General features: G+C 35.8%; 1 protein-coding gene across 1 annotated transcript in view; it reads left to right on the forward strand.

Annotated features, from left to right (window-relative positions):
• The window catches only part of plxdc2 (plexin domain containing 2), a 100,922-nt gene that overhangs the window by 74,526 nt on the left and 8,642 nt on the right, over positions 1-17,754 (forward strand). Inside the window, exons 6-11 of the mRNA XM_015377473.1 lie at positions 943-1,061; positions 1,840-1,939; positions 7,245-7,340; positions 7,464-7,545; positions 15,134-15,194; positions 15,765-15,921. Of these exons, the coding sequence (XP_015232959.1) occupies positions 943-1,061; positions 1,840-1,939; positions 7,245-7,340; positions 7,464-7,545; positions 15,134-15,194; positions 15,765-15,921 (615 nt within the window). The remainder of the gene's footprint in view (positions 1-942; positions 1,062-1,839; positions 1,940-7,244; positions 7,341-7,463; positions 7,546-15,133; positions 15,195-15,764; positions 15,922-17,754) is intronic.

Genomic DNA, 17,754 nt, shown 5'->3' on the forward strand with positions numbered 1-17,754 from the left:
TGATTTTTCTAAAACCATATTTCAACCTGTAAAAGAAGTGAAACTCTTGAGCCTCTGACTGGAAGTTGTGAAAAAGAAAGAATTATGTCAGTTAGAGGCTCCTTTATTAAAGTAGTGTGTGTATAGATGCATAAACACCTTCATGTAAAACAGAGGGATCCTGGGGTACTTCCTACACCACATAGTGCAGCCTTTATGATCATGTTTAAATAGGTTTAAAAATTTTGCCTATGTTCAGTATCACTGCTTCTCAACATATCTTCCAAATGAACTTGTGATTCAAAGAGCAAATAACTGTAGAAATACGTTTGTAAAAGCTTTGCAGTAGCTGTGGAAGTACAATCATGTCTGGAATCTGAAGTGTTGCACAGAAAGGATGTTTGCCTGATTTCTGTGTTTACACACCTTTTAGACACAAGCCCCAAATTCTAATGATCTGTGTAAGGTGAAAAACATGTTTCAATAAACTCAATCCTCTTGAGCTTTCACATGGAGCAGTAGGAATCTTTGATTCTTTGTTGAAAGAGCAAATCTTCACTTTTTCTCCATGTTGTCATTCAGCAAAGTCTTGCACAGCATGTGAAACCTCCCCCTGTAGTTACAAACTGCCCGAACTGTATAATCCATCACAATGGGGACAGCCTTTTGGTTTTTGGGTTCTTTAAAAGCTTAGGTTTTATTGTGGTTTGATCCTCCTCCAGTGGAGTGATATTAGTGTTCCCTCTGATTCAGTAACATTCTCTGTGGTTCCTACAGGCAGATAATCCCTTCAACAAACAAATCTTTTTGGCTTTAATATTTTTTTATTCTTTGCCATGTTCTTTATCTATTTTCACTTCAGATAGGGTTATGTTTTGGTGTTGCCGAGGTTTCCTTTATCCTCTTGAGCTTATCCAGCATGGGGAAATGTATGCATTTTAAATGCATTTATTTTCTTTTTAGGCACTGCTCTGGTGGTGCAGTGGGACCACGTCCACCTGCAGGACAACTACAACTTAGGCAGTTTCACCTTTCAGGCCACACTGCACAATACGGGAAGGATTGTCTTTGCATACAAAGAGGTAAAGCCTTAAATACTGCTTGATCTTTTTCTTTGCTTCTTTTCTCTTATGGTGGATTTTGTTTCATAACTCATCTGTGAACATTTCCCCTCTGCTAGTGTTTATGATTGCACTGCAACAAATCATACTGTTATATAAGCCTTAGCCTTTTGAATCCAGATTTGGAAATAAAACATGAAGATACTACAGATTATTTTTATGGAGTTTGCTATTTCTTAGTCTTTTTTTCCCTATTGTTTCTAGTTATGCACAAAATGTTGCATGTTCTTCCAGCCATAGCCATTTTGACAGTTCTTAAAGTTAATGTTAAGGGGATCTTATTGAACAATATGTTAAACAGGCCCTATCTATCATGTGGCCATTAGAAAATGAAAACCTTTAATTATCTATACATCTTCAGTGGAAATTAAGTTCTGACTCATTCCATGCAGTCAGTCAGAGTTCACTCTTTTTTTTCATGCTGTTTTTAACTTTTAACACTTTTTAATATATCTTTGTCACTTCTGAAATGTTCTTTTGAAAGGTATGCTCAGCATAACTGATGCTGGCATACATTACAAAACAGCACATTTCTATGACTTCGTTGTTGCATCATTTTAAAAATACCAACATTATTTAGTACCCTTTAGCTGTTTGTTTTTTTCTCTAGTATATTTCACAGCATTTTGAGGCTTTCACTGTCAGACATAAAGCTATTTATACATGTCAGTGTCCAAGATACTGATTCTGGGAGATCTGTTTATTGCTGATTATTGATATTCTCTTATTTCCTATTAAGCTTCCTATCGAGATATCACAAATCAGCTCCGTCAATCACCCGGTGAAGGTTGGCCTGTCTGACGCCTTTGTGGTGGTCCACAAGATCCAGCAAATACCCAGTGAGTATCTGACAAGTAGCTGTAGTTTTAGTTTTTTAAACCAGCACATGAAATTGTAAACATATGACAAAATCTTAATGTAAAGAAATAACATACACAGAGTTAATAGAAGTGGAGAACTCTGGTTGTCTTATACAAGAAGAGCTCGAATATCCAATATCCAACTTCAGACTACAGTGGTGCTGACGGCTCGGTTCTGCTGCACTGTAGTTGACCAAAATCCCGGACCCTTTTGAAATTCCCCCGGACATTTTTCTGGATATGAAAAGTAGGACATGTCCGGGAAAAAGAGGACGTCTGGTCACACTATGTAATACATTAATACTTATTTCTGTTATTATCAATGAAAATATTTGCCCTCATAACGACTACTCCTTTAGCATGTTTATATATTTAAGAAGTTAACATCATGTCAACATCACAAAAAAAGTGTATGAAAGTAAAAATGTAATTTCACCCCTTGATAAATCATGAATTGTCCTTGTGTAATCACATTTTATCTTGTCCATTCTCAGTCAACCAAATGGAAAATGTTTGAAAAAATAAAGTGAACAAACATCTTAAACAGCAGCCACAGTGTCCTAACGTAAAGGAAAGTACCTCTGACATCTATCAGTCAGGAAAAGGTTAAAACCATTTCCAAGCCATTCGGATCCGATTGATTCACACTAAGAGTCATTATCCACATGAAGAATCATTGGTAGTGTAGTGAACCTCTCTGTAACTGGCCGCACTTCTGAAACTACTTCATATCGACAACACCTTTAAAATGTCACAGAACCATAAACAACATCTTCAGTCCTGCAGACCTTGTAATGTCAGAGTAAAAATAAAATGCATCATAATTTGGTACAAAGAAAAAGAAACAACAGATGATTAAACAAATTCTTGCAATTAAGAATCCAGAACTATCTGAAAAGGAGAAGCCCTTTTCTTAAAAAAAAAATAAATAAAAATAAATAAATAAATTTGAGAACAAATAAAAAAATGAAATTAAATGATAAGAAAGCTGCAAAATCCAAAATGATGGCCAGAAGGAATGAAGATGATAAAAAGACCAAAAACATAATTTATGTCATGATTTGATTAACATTCTTTTTTTTTTCACCAATCATGACAAATTACCCCTCCATCATTGTAAAAGCATCTATAATTGTGCTTTTTCGTTTTAGTTCTAAAAGATGTTAAAGAGAGAGGACACCTTCAAAAGTGATTATTTATAGACAGATATTATCTCTTCAGGGAGAGGTGAAAACAGCAGAAGAAAATAAGATGCCATAGCAACTAAATGCTCAGCAGTGCTATTCATCTAATATCACTGCAAGTTCTCCTTTGCACTGTAGTTGCATAGAAGAGCTGGAAAAGATGCTGCTGGAAGAATAAACGACAAGAAAAAGACTTACTATATAAACCCTGCTGATTCTGCCAGAGCCAATGAAACATTAACTCCCAAGATTTATCTAGTCTCCTGGCTACAGTTTCTGCAAATCTACATGTAAATTTAAAAGTTAAGCCATATATCTGCCTGAGCGCATTCCAGCTTACATTTAAAGCTTATCATGCAGAGGACAACGTATTTTGACAGATTGTTACATCCCTGTCTCACCAGATTATTATCTCTGCTCTTTTAACTAAATTAAGACATGATACTGACTATGACCGCTATAGGCTACAGCAGAAAGTTGCTCTGCTGCCAATTACTGCCTACCAACTATGGTTATGAGAGGACTTTATTTGGCTTTAATAATGCATTTCATTTTAGCTCCAGGAGGAAGATTGAGCAGAGAGGGATTTGTGGGTGTCCTGTGGTCAGATTGTGTAATTAACAGGTCCGACATAAGCTCATGTGACAGCTCAGCTTTAATACACTTCTCTGAAAAATAATTAAACTTCTCTTACTCAGAGATATTTCTTTAGATGAAGTTAAAGCTCTGCTCCCCAATTTTCATACTCCTACTCTTCCAGCTCCAGTGTGTGACCAATATGCAGAGATTGGAGCTGGGAATTATGTACAGTAATGAAGAGTTTTTAAATAATACTTAGAATAAAAATAAGATTAATCAAGTGCAAGTGTTTTGTGGGTAGATTATTTCGTAGTTTGTGTAAGGGCAAACTTATACATTTTGTGAAATATTTTCAGAATTTTGTGTAAATTACCTTTTATGGTATTAGTTCCAGTTCATCTTCTGTGGGTTTCTAAACTGCAGCTCTAAAGTGTGAGAATTTGAGCACGCCATCTACCATTGGGGTACAAACGGGTCCCTTTTCCCAAGGTTCAGGGTGGGGGTCGTGTGGGGGTGTGGAGGTTGGGTGGCTGAACTTACCTGACAAATCTGTATCCAAGACTTTTTTTTTTTTTTTTTTTTTTTCTCAAAAAAATGCTGTTTTATACTTAAAGGTATAGTGGATGATGTTTTTTTTTTCTGGGTAGATAATTAAAATAAGTGATTCTCCTAATTGTCAATCATTCTGGTTATATGTTTACGTAAGGCCGTCCTATGTGCTCGTCCCCATTTTCACTTACCAGTGGTGAGTCTGACATAGTGGAAAAATTGCAAATCTTCTTTTGGAAAGTAAGCTTGTATGAGAGATGCGAACAGCAACTTTTAAACATTGTGCAAATGGAGAAATGGGCTTGTGCATGCTCTCGCACGTGTTTGATAGGCGTTCCCTCTTGGGAGTGGGTACAGGATTGTGATTGTGCATTTTTTGGAGAGGGCAGGTCTTTTCAAAAATTCTCAAAAATCCTCCGCTGTACCTTTAAGTTTCATCAGATCTTTAAGTATCATTATTTTCTTTCAATTCTTCACTGCAGTATTGGGGAAGTTCCCCCTTCTCCCATTCCTTTTAAACGGTTATGCCACTGATGCAGTATCTGTAAAGTTTAGCATGCTGTTTGCCCTCCTTCCTGGGTCAGGCAGTGCTTCATCAATTTATCATAGATACTGTACTGAGACTCTCCCCTGAGGAACTCGCCTCAATCCGCAGAAACCAGGTAATTTAGCATCTCTCTCACCTGCAGAAAATTACAGTTTATTATCACCCTGATTGTGCAAAAACTCAGCAGTTTCTGTCAAGGATTTGTTGTCTGTCTTTGCTAGATGAATTTATAATTAAGACCACACCAACAGGTTGCTAAAAGATTGCAATGTTTTAATTTATATGCCAGGCGCCTCCATGGCGGCATCGATAAGATCAGGCAGGTCCTGTGGTACAGGTGAGAAAGATTTTGGCAGTAACATTTTGTGCTCAAATCTATGTCACACAAGCGGTAGTCTATAAATGGGATAAATTGTGTTCGGAGCATATATGGAAAGCCAAACCTGCCTAATATTCAATTAAAAAGTGCCAAAAGTTCTATTTGTAGATGTAAAAAAGTCAATAAGACTTATGATGCATGCATTAATTAATTATTTTTTCATCCTAAATATATTTATTCCCCTATATATAATGTTGGTCAACTGACTGCATTCAAAAGTCAGGGAACACAACAGACATGTCAAGGGAAATTTTTGGGGAAAAATCAGGGTTAATTCATGAAGCAATATTTTAAGATTTAAAAATGTTTCAGGATTTTCATGGTTCATCTGATAATAAAACGGTATTGAAGAACTGTAACCCTTTAAACAGGCTATTTTGCCTAAACTGAGGTAAAAGTCACAAAAACCAAGAGGCTCAGGTAATGCTGTAGAACCTGCACCATTTTACTGCTCTGTACAGATGTTGATCACCAGGAAAAAAAATTTTGCACTTCACTGTTGTAGCAGATGAAAAGAAAGTGATTGTTGAAATAAAGCAGAGGAAATTCCTGCTTGAAGTTTACCGCAATCTATGTGGAGGAATCAGCAACGATCTGGGAGAAGATCAACTGTTCATATCAGACCAAAGTTAAACTTTTTGGGCTACAAGCAAAACAGTATCAGTAGCGCTGTGATTGCCTTAAAAACACCATTCCAATGGGATATTGGAAAACTATTCAATTGGAAAAGTGGGAAGCTGGTTACAGTTTATATGTAGATGGATGCAGCTACGTTTAGTACAATACTAGCACAAAACCTTTTAAAGACTTTAAATGAGTTAGGATATAGTGGCTTAAGTAAAAAAGGTTTAATGTGTTTGAATCATGGTTGAGACTAAAAATCTACCAAGAATCTATGGCATGGTTCAACAAAGGTCGTTCCGACAGCCTCAAGCTGGGAAACTAACCTTCCCTAGGCCCCCACTATGTCATTAGGCACCTGATAATCTCTTTGCTTCAAGCAAGAGGAAGTCAGACACTAGGGGAGTAGAGGAAAGAAAGGAAGACTGGACTTATTGTCGGGCTGATCTGAGCTGACTCACAATTCCTTTGATCAGTTGTCCTGTGTATAATCCAGCCGAGCAGGTCTGCAGGGAGGCAACGTCCCATTGCATAGGGAAAGTAACACCATGGCTGGTGCAGTCAACAGGTCCTAGGATCAAAAACCAACCAAGCAGGGGAACTAAGAGAATTTGTCCAAGCGAAGGACATGAAGGACAGCCGCGACTTAGCCTTAGCGACTCACAAAGCTTTTGAGAGGAAAGTAGATTCACTTTAACAGATATGAATGTAAGGGTTTTTTTACTTACTTACAGGGTAATTCATTTAAAATTAGAGACAACATAGAGCTATCTTATTCCTGATCAACAGAAACATGAGCATTAAAAGGTATTTATCTATATTTCAGATGCTGTGAAATAAATGCACTGTACCCCAAAACCTGCTTTAAGCCATTACTTTCTTTATAATGTACTGTAGGTCAAAAACCCAAACTTCCTCTGCATCTTGATAAACATTAGCCTTCCAGATGAATATGAATATTTGCATCTAACAGAATAATTGTGCAAATTTAGTTCTACCCCTGTGTGCCTGCAGAGAAAGGTCTATTTCTTATTTGTTTAACCTTACATTGGCTTCATAAGGAGACTCTTTTCCACATTTTGCATGGTAAGGAGTTCTTAGACCTGCTAGGAAGGAATATGCTTCAGTGAGGTTATCTGTAATCATGTGCTCCATCTTACTGCATCAGATTCCTTGCTCTTACTGTCAGCTGATAGAGTGGCCTTTGAAATGCCTTAGACTGATATCAGAAAAAAAGAAATACCCAGACTATTTATTATGTCATAGTCTGACACTTTGGGCTCAAAGAGAGCAGAGAAGTGCTGAAGCAGCATCCCGTTTGACCCCGTTTTCCCAGCTGCTATATTTTTGTCCCAGTTTTCTCAGAGGCTTCAATGTTTAGGTGTTGTCTTCTCATCTCAAATTGTCTTTGTCTTCTGAATGTAGACGTGAGACGGAGAACGATTTATGAATACCACCGTGTGGAGCTCACAAAGACCAGGATCACAAACTCTTCTGCTGTGGAAATGTTGCCTTTACCCAGTAAGAAGGAATCTTTATTTATTTCTTTTTTTCTCTGCAATGGCTTATGTATTAGTTGAGGGTCTGAATGTCTGCCATCATTTCAAGAAAGGCTTTAAATGTGTTGGCTCTTCTTGTTCACAGCCTGTCTCCAGTTCACCAGCTGTGGTTCCTGCGTCTCCTCTCAGATAAACTTCAACTGCAGTTGGTGTCATCGGCTCAACAGGTTTGGCTTCTTTTACTCTCTGTAACACTTCCCTTTATCACATTTTTGGCTGTTATTTACACTCTTGTGGATATTTATTGTTTAAAAAAAAACTGTAAAGTACTTACTGCGGTATGGTACTAAAAAGTGGGGGTTAACGATCATGGTGGCATAATATCTCATTTATGATGGGTAGAATACACCTCAGAATGGATATAGCTGTTGGCTTCTGGTAGACCAAGAGAAACCTATTTTTGTCATACCACTTATGAAAAAGAAACAATAAATGAAATATAGAATGCAGCTGCAGGTTTTACAAGTTAGATTTACCATCCATATCATTAGAGTATGCTTGATATATTCACCAGAGTCAGGAGATATGAATATATGGGAAGCAGCAGCATAGGTATAGAAACAGGAGGATTTAGAAGGAAAATTACAATGATGACAACAAGGAGAAACATTAAAAGCAGCTGCTAATGCAATAATATGATAATTACAGTGCAAGTAATAAGAAACAACCTCAGACCTATTACATCAATGTGATCACGTCAGAACTTCCTTAATAATTTCTTTTTTTAGGACATTCTAAGTAAGCAAGATGTGTGAAGATATTCTCTTTATCTGCATCCCTTTATGCTGCTGATTATCAGATAGAATGATGACGATGGTCCCTCTTCCATAGCAATGCTAATACTGATGGTTGACAAGCAGAAACTAAACCTTTATGGGGATATTCTTTTGGTTGTAAGAAAACATGGTAGAGCAGATGTGTTACGTATGGTGACAGCACTGCGGTGGGTTGGCAAGATTGCTATGGTGTGAGTATTATTAATAAAGCTGTATTAGCCTTTCTATCAAGCTGAAAGAAAAAAATGTAAGTATTGCTGAACTTTGAGGTGTTTTAATTAGATTTCAGGGGTTTTTCAGGTATTAATTAATAAACATTTTATTTTAAGTATATGGAGTAAAATATACAGGCATTTGGGGGGGTTCTTTAAAATAAATCAGATTATAGATGTATTACTACAAGGTCTGTCTGCTTTTGAGAGGAGTTAGACTTTGAAAACATTTGGAGGATGTGAGATAGCATTAGTACTACACATACAGCATTTTAAACATATATTAACAACAAAAAAGTGAGATTTTCTAACAGAAATACAACCCTGTCATTTTCAACAATCTTTGCAGCATGAATATGAAATAAACCGACAGTCTAAATATTAAAAAATTGTGCTACTGTTTTGAAGATATAACCTTTAAATGACCCTTTCAGACCTGTCAGTTAATGACTTTGCAGAGATTTTATTTATTTAGCCTTTATTTTCCTCAGGAGTAAAGAGGCTGTATTACTGTAGGCAACAGCTCATTCTGACATCCACTTAACTCACACCTGTTCAGCCAACCTCTGCTCCACTTTCCTTCCCCCTTATCCCGCTTGTCTCTCCACACTTCAAACAAAAGCAAATATTTGAGCAGCTAAAGAAGTGTCGGCATTCCTCTCCAGAATTTCCTGACAGCTGAAATGTGAGCTTTAGTGGTTTTGATTTGATTTTAGTCAGATAGAAAACCCTGAGTTAAAGACGCACAAGAGCAAAGAGAATAAATTATGGAGAGACGAGACATGATCCACTCCCCATTTAAAAAGATGTTTGCTGTCCTGATTACGTCCCTCTTGGAGGTTGCTGTTTGGCCTGTGGAATGACCGTCACTTCCCTTTTTTTGCTGAAGTATTTTTGAAACTGTATACATAAACATTTAATCTGCCACTCCCTAATATTTTGTGCCGTCACTTAATGTGAGTGATGTGTTCGGGGAAATGTGTAGCACTTGTGCACTGCCCACTTTGATTTGTTGTGAAGGCCTTATAAGTCATTTCAGATATGACATTCTCACTGCTTGGCATTTTCAATCTTGTTCCTTTTGACAGAGACAAACTAATTTACAGTAGCGAGAAAACCTGTTTATGTATTCAGCAGCTTATGGGTGCGGAGAGATACTGTAGCGCCTGTAGCAGTATTCACTTTGAGCTGCATTTTAATTAGCTCTCCGACTGTGTTAATATCTCACAGTTCAGCTCCCCTCCCCTTAACTCAGCTTCCTTTAGCACCACCCCCCCCTCTTAAAAAAGGCAAACATGCTTTTGGCATGCACTAATTAAAAAGCATTGTGGCTTCATTGGTTGTGGGGTTAATTAGAGATGCTGATGTTCTGAAAGAACAGCCTCGTTGATCTTACGTCTCTGTGAGGAGCTGGGACGGCACAAGCTCAGCACCTCTTTAATGCAAAGGTTCAAGTTGATGAGAGTGGTTGTAGCTATTGTGTGCAACTGAGGTTCTACTTTGGTAGAAACCCAGAAATTTGTTTTTTCTATGATATGCATCAGAGATTTAACATATTTTACTGTCAAAGCCGGCTTAAGGAATGAGTTACCTGATTGACTCACCGAGTTCTTGCAAGAACTTGACATTTATTGTCAGTTTTTTAAAGACTTAACATGTTTTTTTTTAATACTGTGCCTAAATGGTTTATTAATCAATTTGTAAACCTTTTTTTTTTTTTATTTATTTACATTATTTACATTAATCTGAATATATAGCCATTAAAAGAAATATATCTATCACTTAACTTAGTCAGAGCAGGTCCAAGCCATAAGCAAACTATGCTGCTGTTTGATTATCCAGGCCAGTAGGGAATGGTAGGAGCTTGAACTCTTTAAAATATACATTTTTTACATGGTGCTTTGCATTGATTAGCTAGAAATAACTAAGAAATTTGGTACAATACATTTGTCTTAAGACGTTAAAATTCCCTAAAAAGTAAGATATGTTGCCTGTTTTCTCTGATGGGTTCCCAAGGTTTTTAAATTATTATTTTCACATCGAATCAATAAATGTCACATGGTAGAATTTGATGTGTTGCACAGTCTTAAAACACCTAATGGTTGAAGGCACAAATCCAGATATTTGGAAGTGTGTAGCTCAGGGTTGTTCAACAGTTTTCTAGGCTTAGGACCCCTAAACTGATGGCAGGATGTAGCGGGGACCCCCTAATTATATATATTATATGAAATTGTGTTATATCAAGCTGGTCCTATAGTCACTCTATTACGTATGGAGTAATATAACAAAAGTAATTTCTCCCTGGAATTATTAAAGTATTTCTGATTCTGATTCCTGTGATGGGACAGGTGTTTTGAATGAAACAGTGCCCAGCTTTAAAGAGCTCCTGTGTGTCGCTGAATGTGTGCATTGATGACTGAAAGACATCTTCTGCCTCCATTTATCTGTTTACTACAGTGTGTTGTATTCATGTTAATGTGTATTTAAAGACATTTCAATTAATGGAAAAAAAATGGAATGGAAAATATGAAAAAAAAAGTCTAATCAACCAAAACTTTTGCGACCCCCATACAGTACTTCTGTTGACCCCTTGGGGGTCGCGGACCCCCTGTTGAAGACCTCTGGTTTAGCTTAATCATCTACTCTTTATCCAGATATGTTCAAATAAAACAGTAGGCAATCTCCTGATATGTAAAGACAGAGTTGGGATTGGTCTAAGCCAGCAGGAAGGGAGTGAGTTTTTAGGAACCTGAATCTTTTGACAAGAATTTGTCTGAATCTGCTGGTAACTTTTCTGTGTCTGTTCCTTACCAGTTTGTTTCACAACAAGTCATCTTAGGTTAGGATAAAGTTCAAATCTAATTTGGTGAAAATCATTTCAGTGAGAGCAGCAAGTTAGGAGATATAAATGGACGGACAAAAATATTTTACACACTTTTTTAGATTTGTTTAATATTACATAACACATTCCTATTTCCTTTTTTTAGATTAACACAAACCTATTGAATAACTTTGCATGATATATATTCATTTTCATCATAAGGCGTATTTATTTGACACATATAAATATCAGGTTTAATTATTTTTATTAATAAATTTTGCTTACTCAATATTAATACTAATAAGTGTTTTTTTTTTCAAATACATAACCTTTTTTGTTGCAGAAAGGTAACCTAATAATTGTAAAATTCAAACAATAAGCTTTATGTATTTAAAATAAATAAACTAATAATAATAATAATTACCAATATCCATCACAAATTATTTATTTAACAGGTTTGCATTCAAATAATGTCCAAAAAAGTAATTGGGAATTTGTTATGTAAAAAAAAAAAAAAACATATCTTGAAATTCTGGTGAAACATTTTTGATTTAATGAGTTCCTTACAGTGATATAATAATCTAAGTTGTGACGGTTATACCATAGAATTTCTAAACACATCCAAGAAAATCCTTGACAACTCAATTCAGCCGAAGATCAAATTTCCTAGAAAACAACAGTAGATTCATAGAAAACCAACAATAAAATACGTAAAGCTGAATATCTCAAAGTAGATACTAAATCAATTTACAGGAGAAATTAGGATGGTTATTTATAAATTTCATAATCACATGTGACATTAAGACTTTAGAGTTATTTTCTGATTAGAAGATGTGAGGAAAATCTTTAAAAAGTATGGTCTTTTTTTCTAGTATTAACTATGAAGAGAATTAAAAGAGGAAAATAACAAGAAAACAAAAAAAAAAACGACAAGCTGAGGAAAAAAACTATCTACAACTTTATGGAGGGGTTGTTATCTTAGTTATTCTATTTTAATCGCTTATCTTTATCTGATAATGGTACTAAGGCAGATTTTACTACTGATTTCTTTGCCTATCTGCAAGATTATGAGCCAGTAAAAAGAAATTTATTGCTTAATCTAAGTATGGAGCTGAGAGAGAGATAACAATTGGTGCTGAAACTACGTTTAATATCCCTCTTAGATGAAGATTCATTCCAATATCAGCTGTAGTAAACAATTATAAAATACATTACATTTCATGTCAACCCTTGTATCATTATCTGTTACTTCTTGTGGGTGAGTAGGACTAACTGACATTTTGCTAATAAATAAACTTTCCTCTTCAGTCGTAATTTTTTTTCCTTCAACAAAACTATTTGGAACAAATCTCTAAATCCTGTTATTATGGTCCTCATATGATGCAGCAACAATAAAATTATATGGCTCTGATCCATCGGCGCAACAAGAAACTTTCAGCAGTGAAACAAATCAGTTAAATAACCAATTCTCTGGTTAAAATTCATTCCGAAGATGGGTCTGATTTAGTGAAAGAAAATAACAACATGGCTGCCAGATTTCTCTGAACTTAAATAGCTAAAATAACACAATAGGCTCATCCTTTTGCGACTGAAGTGAGCAATCTAAGCAGAAACATTCTCTCATTTATATTCAAATGAAGTTTCCCATCTCTGATTAAATGCATATCGGCTCAGTGCGTTGGACGACGACTAGCTGAGGTGGATGCCAGTGAGAAGAAACAAAGCTCTGGCTCCGTTCAGGGACAGGTTAGACTGAGCCTCCACGGTTACATTGTGCCACACTGTGATGCCTTTTGCTGTGGCCTCAGGAGGCAGAATCAGTCAGGGGAAAGAGAGGAATTAAATAGAGGAATCTGATTTGGCTGATTGAGCAGACGGATTTGGGGGCATAGTTTCATTACCATAACAATATGCTCTTTAGAGAATGTGGGATCTTCTGGAAACCTTACTCAGCTTCTAGTGTTCTGACAGTGCTGATTCATTTTAATCCACACTTTTTCTACATTGTAGGTTTTATTTGTTGTTTCCTTGAGTGGGTTTGTTTGGCAAATTACATAGACGAAGTGTTTTGACCCGCCTTAATTTGAAACCCTACATATCCTTCTTCACACTCTCTCAAGTTTGAAACTATTTCTTATGGGTAACATGTTTAATACAGGAGTAACACGTTGCTTTAACATTTTTCCGCAGACAGTTTTTAGTAGTGGAGGGCATAGATTATTTTTTTTTTATCTAGATTAATCTCTCTGTAATCTTTAAATTAATCTAGATTGAAACTGCTCATTTGAATTTTACCAAAGACATTCATGATATGTGTGTGCTACCTAAATAATAAGTGAAAGTAAGTCTTAAAACAGGTTTCTCAAGCCAGGTGGTGCATTAATTTTAATGGTGCTGACCCTTAATATTAGTCTGTAGGGGAGGGTCAGGGTTTCCAAAATACATTATAAACTGCTTAAGACAGCTTTTCTACTAACTGGTGATGAAAATAAATAATATTCAATAAGATGTAATTGTGTTTATTAACTGTTTATTCAGACAAATATGAATTCTGAACTGCAGGCCTACATAATATGTCATAATGAAATGTTTACAGCCAGTAGGTTTCTGTCAGTCAGTCTAAGCTCTATTTCTCCTTTTTCCACCAGTCACTTTGGTGGACCAACTTTGAAGCAACAGTGTTTGAGGATAAGACTAAAATCTGTGTTTAGAATGTCTCCTGTGATGTAAAGATAAAGTTGTTGTTTTTTTTAAAAACATCATATGAAACTTTGGTTCTAGAAATGATATAGGCTAAATAAATACCACAGTAGCTACATTTTCAAAAAGTGTGCCACTTTACCCAGATCCACCAAAGCAATCATCCAGAAGCAAGCATAATGTTGTGGTAATCATCCGTGGTGTTGTGCTAAAAATAAATTTAAAGTAACATAACATAGCCTTTAGGTGGTACACTGAGACTGGAAGAACTCCTGCAGTAAACTAATTCCACATTGCACCAGTTGCAAACAGCTTTAGTCTTGTCCAGTTTTCCCTTGGAAATCTTCTTAAAAATATTTTTTTCCTGAAGCAAACCCGGAGTCTTTAAAGGCTGCATCCATGTTAACACGTCACATTCAATGTGGTAATTTAACAGTAAGCCTACACAGGTTGGAAGACTGATTCGTTCTCGCTCCCAGATATACATCCGCGCTAAACTATCAACGTGAAAGTCATCATCAGTATAGACTTAGCTGCCAACCCAACTGTGTGAATAGATTAATGGTGATGTTTTTTTATTGCCCTATAAGAGTCTGGTGTTAATGCCGATAATGGCCCACCACTAGTTTTTAGACAGCTTGTAAATCACCTACTATTATCAACGAATTAATGAAAAACAACACATGATCAATAATTATAACAATAATTGGAGCTTCAATGCTTTCTATGCCATTGTTTTATTTGTAAATCCAAATGCATCAAATGGATTTCTGCAGGTTTTCAATCACATCAATGCGTATCAAAGCATGTAAAATTGTAGTGCAAAGACAATTTGAGGAAAGAGGATTTTAGGAGACCAAGAGGACTTGCTGTCTCCATGTTTCAGTGGACTGTCGGTGTCTTTGATACTGGGGTTTAATGGGCATAAAACTATACTGCTGCAGTTTTGACAAAGAAAATGTTGTTTTTCACTATCTTTTAAAATGTGCAGATTTTCTTCTCATGACAAATAAATAACTAACTAACAAATAAATAACATGTTGAACTCTAAGCAAAACAAAAGGAGACATTTATTACTTCAGTAGAGAATACAGTTATTTAACGGATATATTTGCACTATAAAATAGTTTTTATATATTTGTAGTTACTTTTAAATGGATACAGTTTTAAAGATGTTTTCTACTTTTGTATAAATAGACAGAAAACATTGTAGATGTTAATAATACTATGTTTCCTTCACCCTCAGATGTTCCAGTGGCTTTGATCGCCATCGCCAGGACTGGGTGGATAACAGTTGCCCAGATGAGGTAAAGATTCAATTCCAAAAATTGTTCTTGGAGTTCCTATTTACAAAAGTCATTCATGCCATCATGCCGTCAGTGATCCAGATGCAATTCTTAAGTGCTGTTGGACAGGATGACCAAAAACCACAGTGAAGGGTTTTGGTATTGTCAGATTTATAAACCGAGAACTGGAATTAGGATTGGATCAGAGCCTAAAAAGTAAAAAAAAAAAAAAAAAAAAAGGGTTTTGGTATTGTCAGATTTATAAACCGAGAACTGGAATTAGGATTGGATCAGAGCCTAAAAAGTAAAAAAAAAAAAAAAGTATAGTGGGGGATCTTCATTCATTTTTGACCCTCTCGACTTTAAACATACCACCATAATTATTGACAATTAGAAGGACAACTTATTTGGATGATCCACCCGAAAAATAACGTCCTCCACTATACCTTTAAGCATCTTTACTTTACCAAACCAAGAGTTTTGGGGTAAAATGCATGACACAGATACATTGATATATGTGATTAAAGCTTTTTGATGCTTTTTTTTGGGAGACTTTATAGAAAATGTGAAAAAAAACTTTCTTCCTATCAGACCAAAGACACGATGTGTGACACAGATGACACAACCCAACTGAACCCCTTCACCACCACTACTATCACTGCTAGAACAGCACTGAGGAGTAAAGGAACCACAGCAGGCTGGGACAAACCTTCCACCTCTGACCCTCCTAACAGTACTCCCACTGAAGGTAAAGTAACCAAGAGAACTGATACAAACTGTACAAAACTTTACATTTTGCACAAAATATGTTTAATTGAATATGATCTGTCCAGAAGGACATTATTTTAGTTTTCATTTTTTTTTGCAACAAGGCAAACTTACTTTTGCTAATTTATAGCTGTTAATCTGTGAGCGCAGCACGCAGTGGATGTGAGCGTGAGGGAATCTTCTTTATTGTCTTTGTCATTATAAATGGCTGTGTGTAAACTTTGTGTGTACACTTTATTATTTACGGGTCCGTGCCATCCCAGCCAGGATTTAAATAGGGATAATTGTGGGTAACAGGTCGGGTCTCGGTTCTGAACTCAGCGGTTGCAGATGGATACAGTTTTGAAAAACCAAACCTGTGCAGGATTCTGCTGCAAACCGACCCTGTTTTACTGATGCACAGTACCAATCGTACTAACAAATTTTTCCCTACTGCTTATAAATAAAACAGCATCCTAATTTAGAAATAATTTAATTTTTTGGCTATAAAATAATTCTGATGTTGGTTTGTATTAGAATAAATAGAATTTAGCTTGATTTATTTTCCTTAGAAAACATTTTCCTGATTCATGTGTTAAATTTGAATAATACCAAGTTTTCATGCTGAAAATATTGATCAGTTTTTCTCTTTGTGTTCTTGCCTAAAGTTTTTCACGGACTACAAAAACCAAGAAGGTTGTTCTCCTTCTGCAATTCTAATATATTCAGCAGATGATTCATTGCAGCCCAGCAGGAGTCTAAACCAAAGCATCATCTCATGGCTATCTAATGCAAATCCCCTGTAAAAAGCAGCTGACACAGTTCTTTTGCTGATAATAGGAAAACAGTCAAGGTGTCCTTGGAAGTTTGTTTACTTCCATTTCCTTGACTTCTCTGCATGTGATGTAAGCTGGCTAAACCTGCTATTTACACGTTTAACTTTTCCTTGGAAAGGGATAATTTTAGTTATTTATTCTGCTTTAAGACAGCTTAATAAAATAAACTTAAATGTGTCTGACATTTATGTTAGCTTCAGGAAGTGTTCACCTGCTATGTAACATCATGTTACCATAGAAACCCTTTATAATCAAAGCTAAAAGCACGCTGTACTCTTTATGTAATATTTTTACTTGTACCTCTGTGTTGATCTTACTACTGCTTGATGTCAGGGATCATTTATAATCGACTTGATTTCAGACCAACACTCTTTCCAGTCTGATGAGCTGCATTTGTCTTTAAAGGTTTAGAACCAACCTTACTGGTAAAGCTATGTAACCCTTAACAAATTTAGTATTTTATTTTAACAAATTGGTTTAGCAGTTCATCTACATTTTCAGTTTATTAATTGTTATCAGAAGGACTCAGTTGGCCTCATTCTATAAAAAGATGTCTTTCTTTCCTAGTTATGGTTTCACAATAAAACCACATTTTCTCTATTTTCCATATATAAAACTTCATGAGATCCCAAATGTTCTGTTATAGGCAAATAGTATTTAGTTATCGGGGGGTGTGGGGTTTACCTTTGGAAAAAATAAAAATGCTGCTTATCCCTGGAATAAGTTGTTCCATTCCTTGCTTAAAATCCCTCTACAGCAAGTCTTTACAATACAAAGAGACATTTTTAACTTGATACCAGCTTTTAAACACAACCACTAAATGAGCTTTCTTCAAAAACGAAAAAGATAACTTAATAAATATTTACCAGAGGAGATTTGTCCTTTTTAAATCCCCACCATGCCATTTCAAATGCAAGGTTTTGAAATAAAGGGGGAAAACTTTTGAAAAGAGATTAAATACTTTTTAAATGGGTTGTTAAAATCCATGGAACATTATG

Source organism: Cyprinodon variegatus, unplaced genomic scaffold (assembly GCF_000732505.1).
Source record: "Cyprinodon variegatus isolate N-32 unplaced genomic scaffold, C_variegatus-1.0 Scaffold154, whole genome shotgun sequence".
NCBI classification, from domain to species: Eukaryota; Metazoa; Chordata; class Actinopteri; order Cyprinodontiformes; family Cyprinodontidae; genus Cyprinodon; species Cyprinodon variegatus.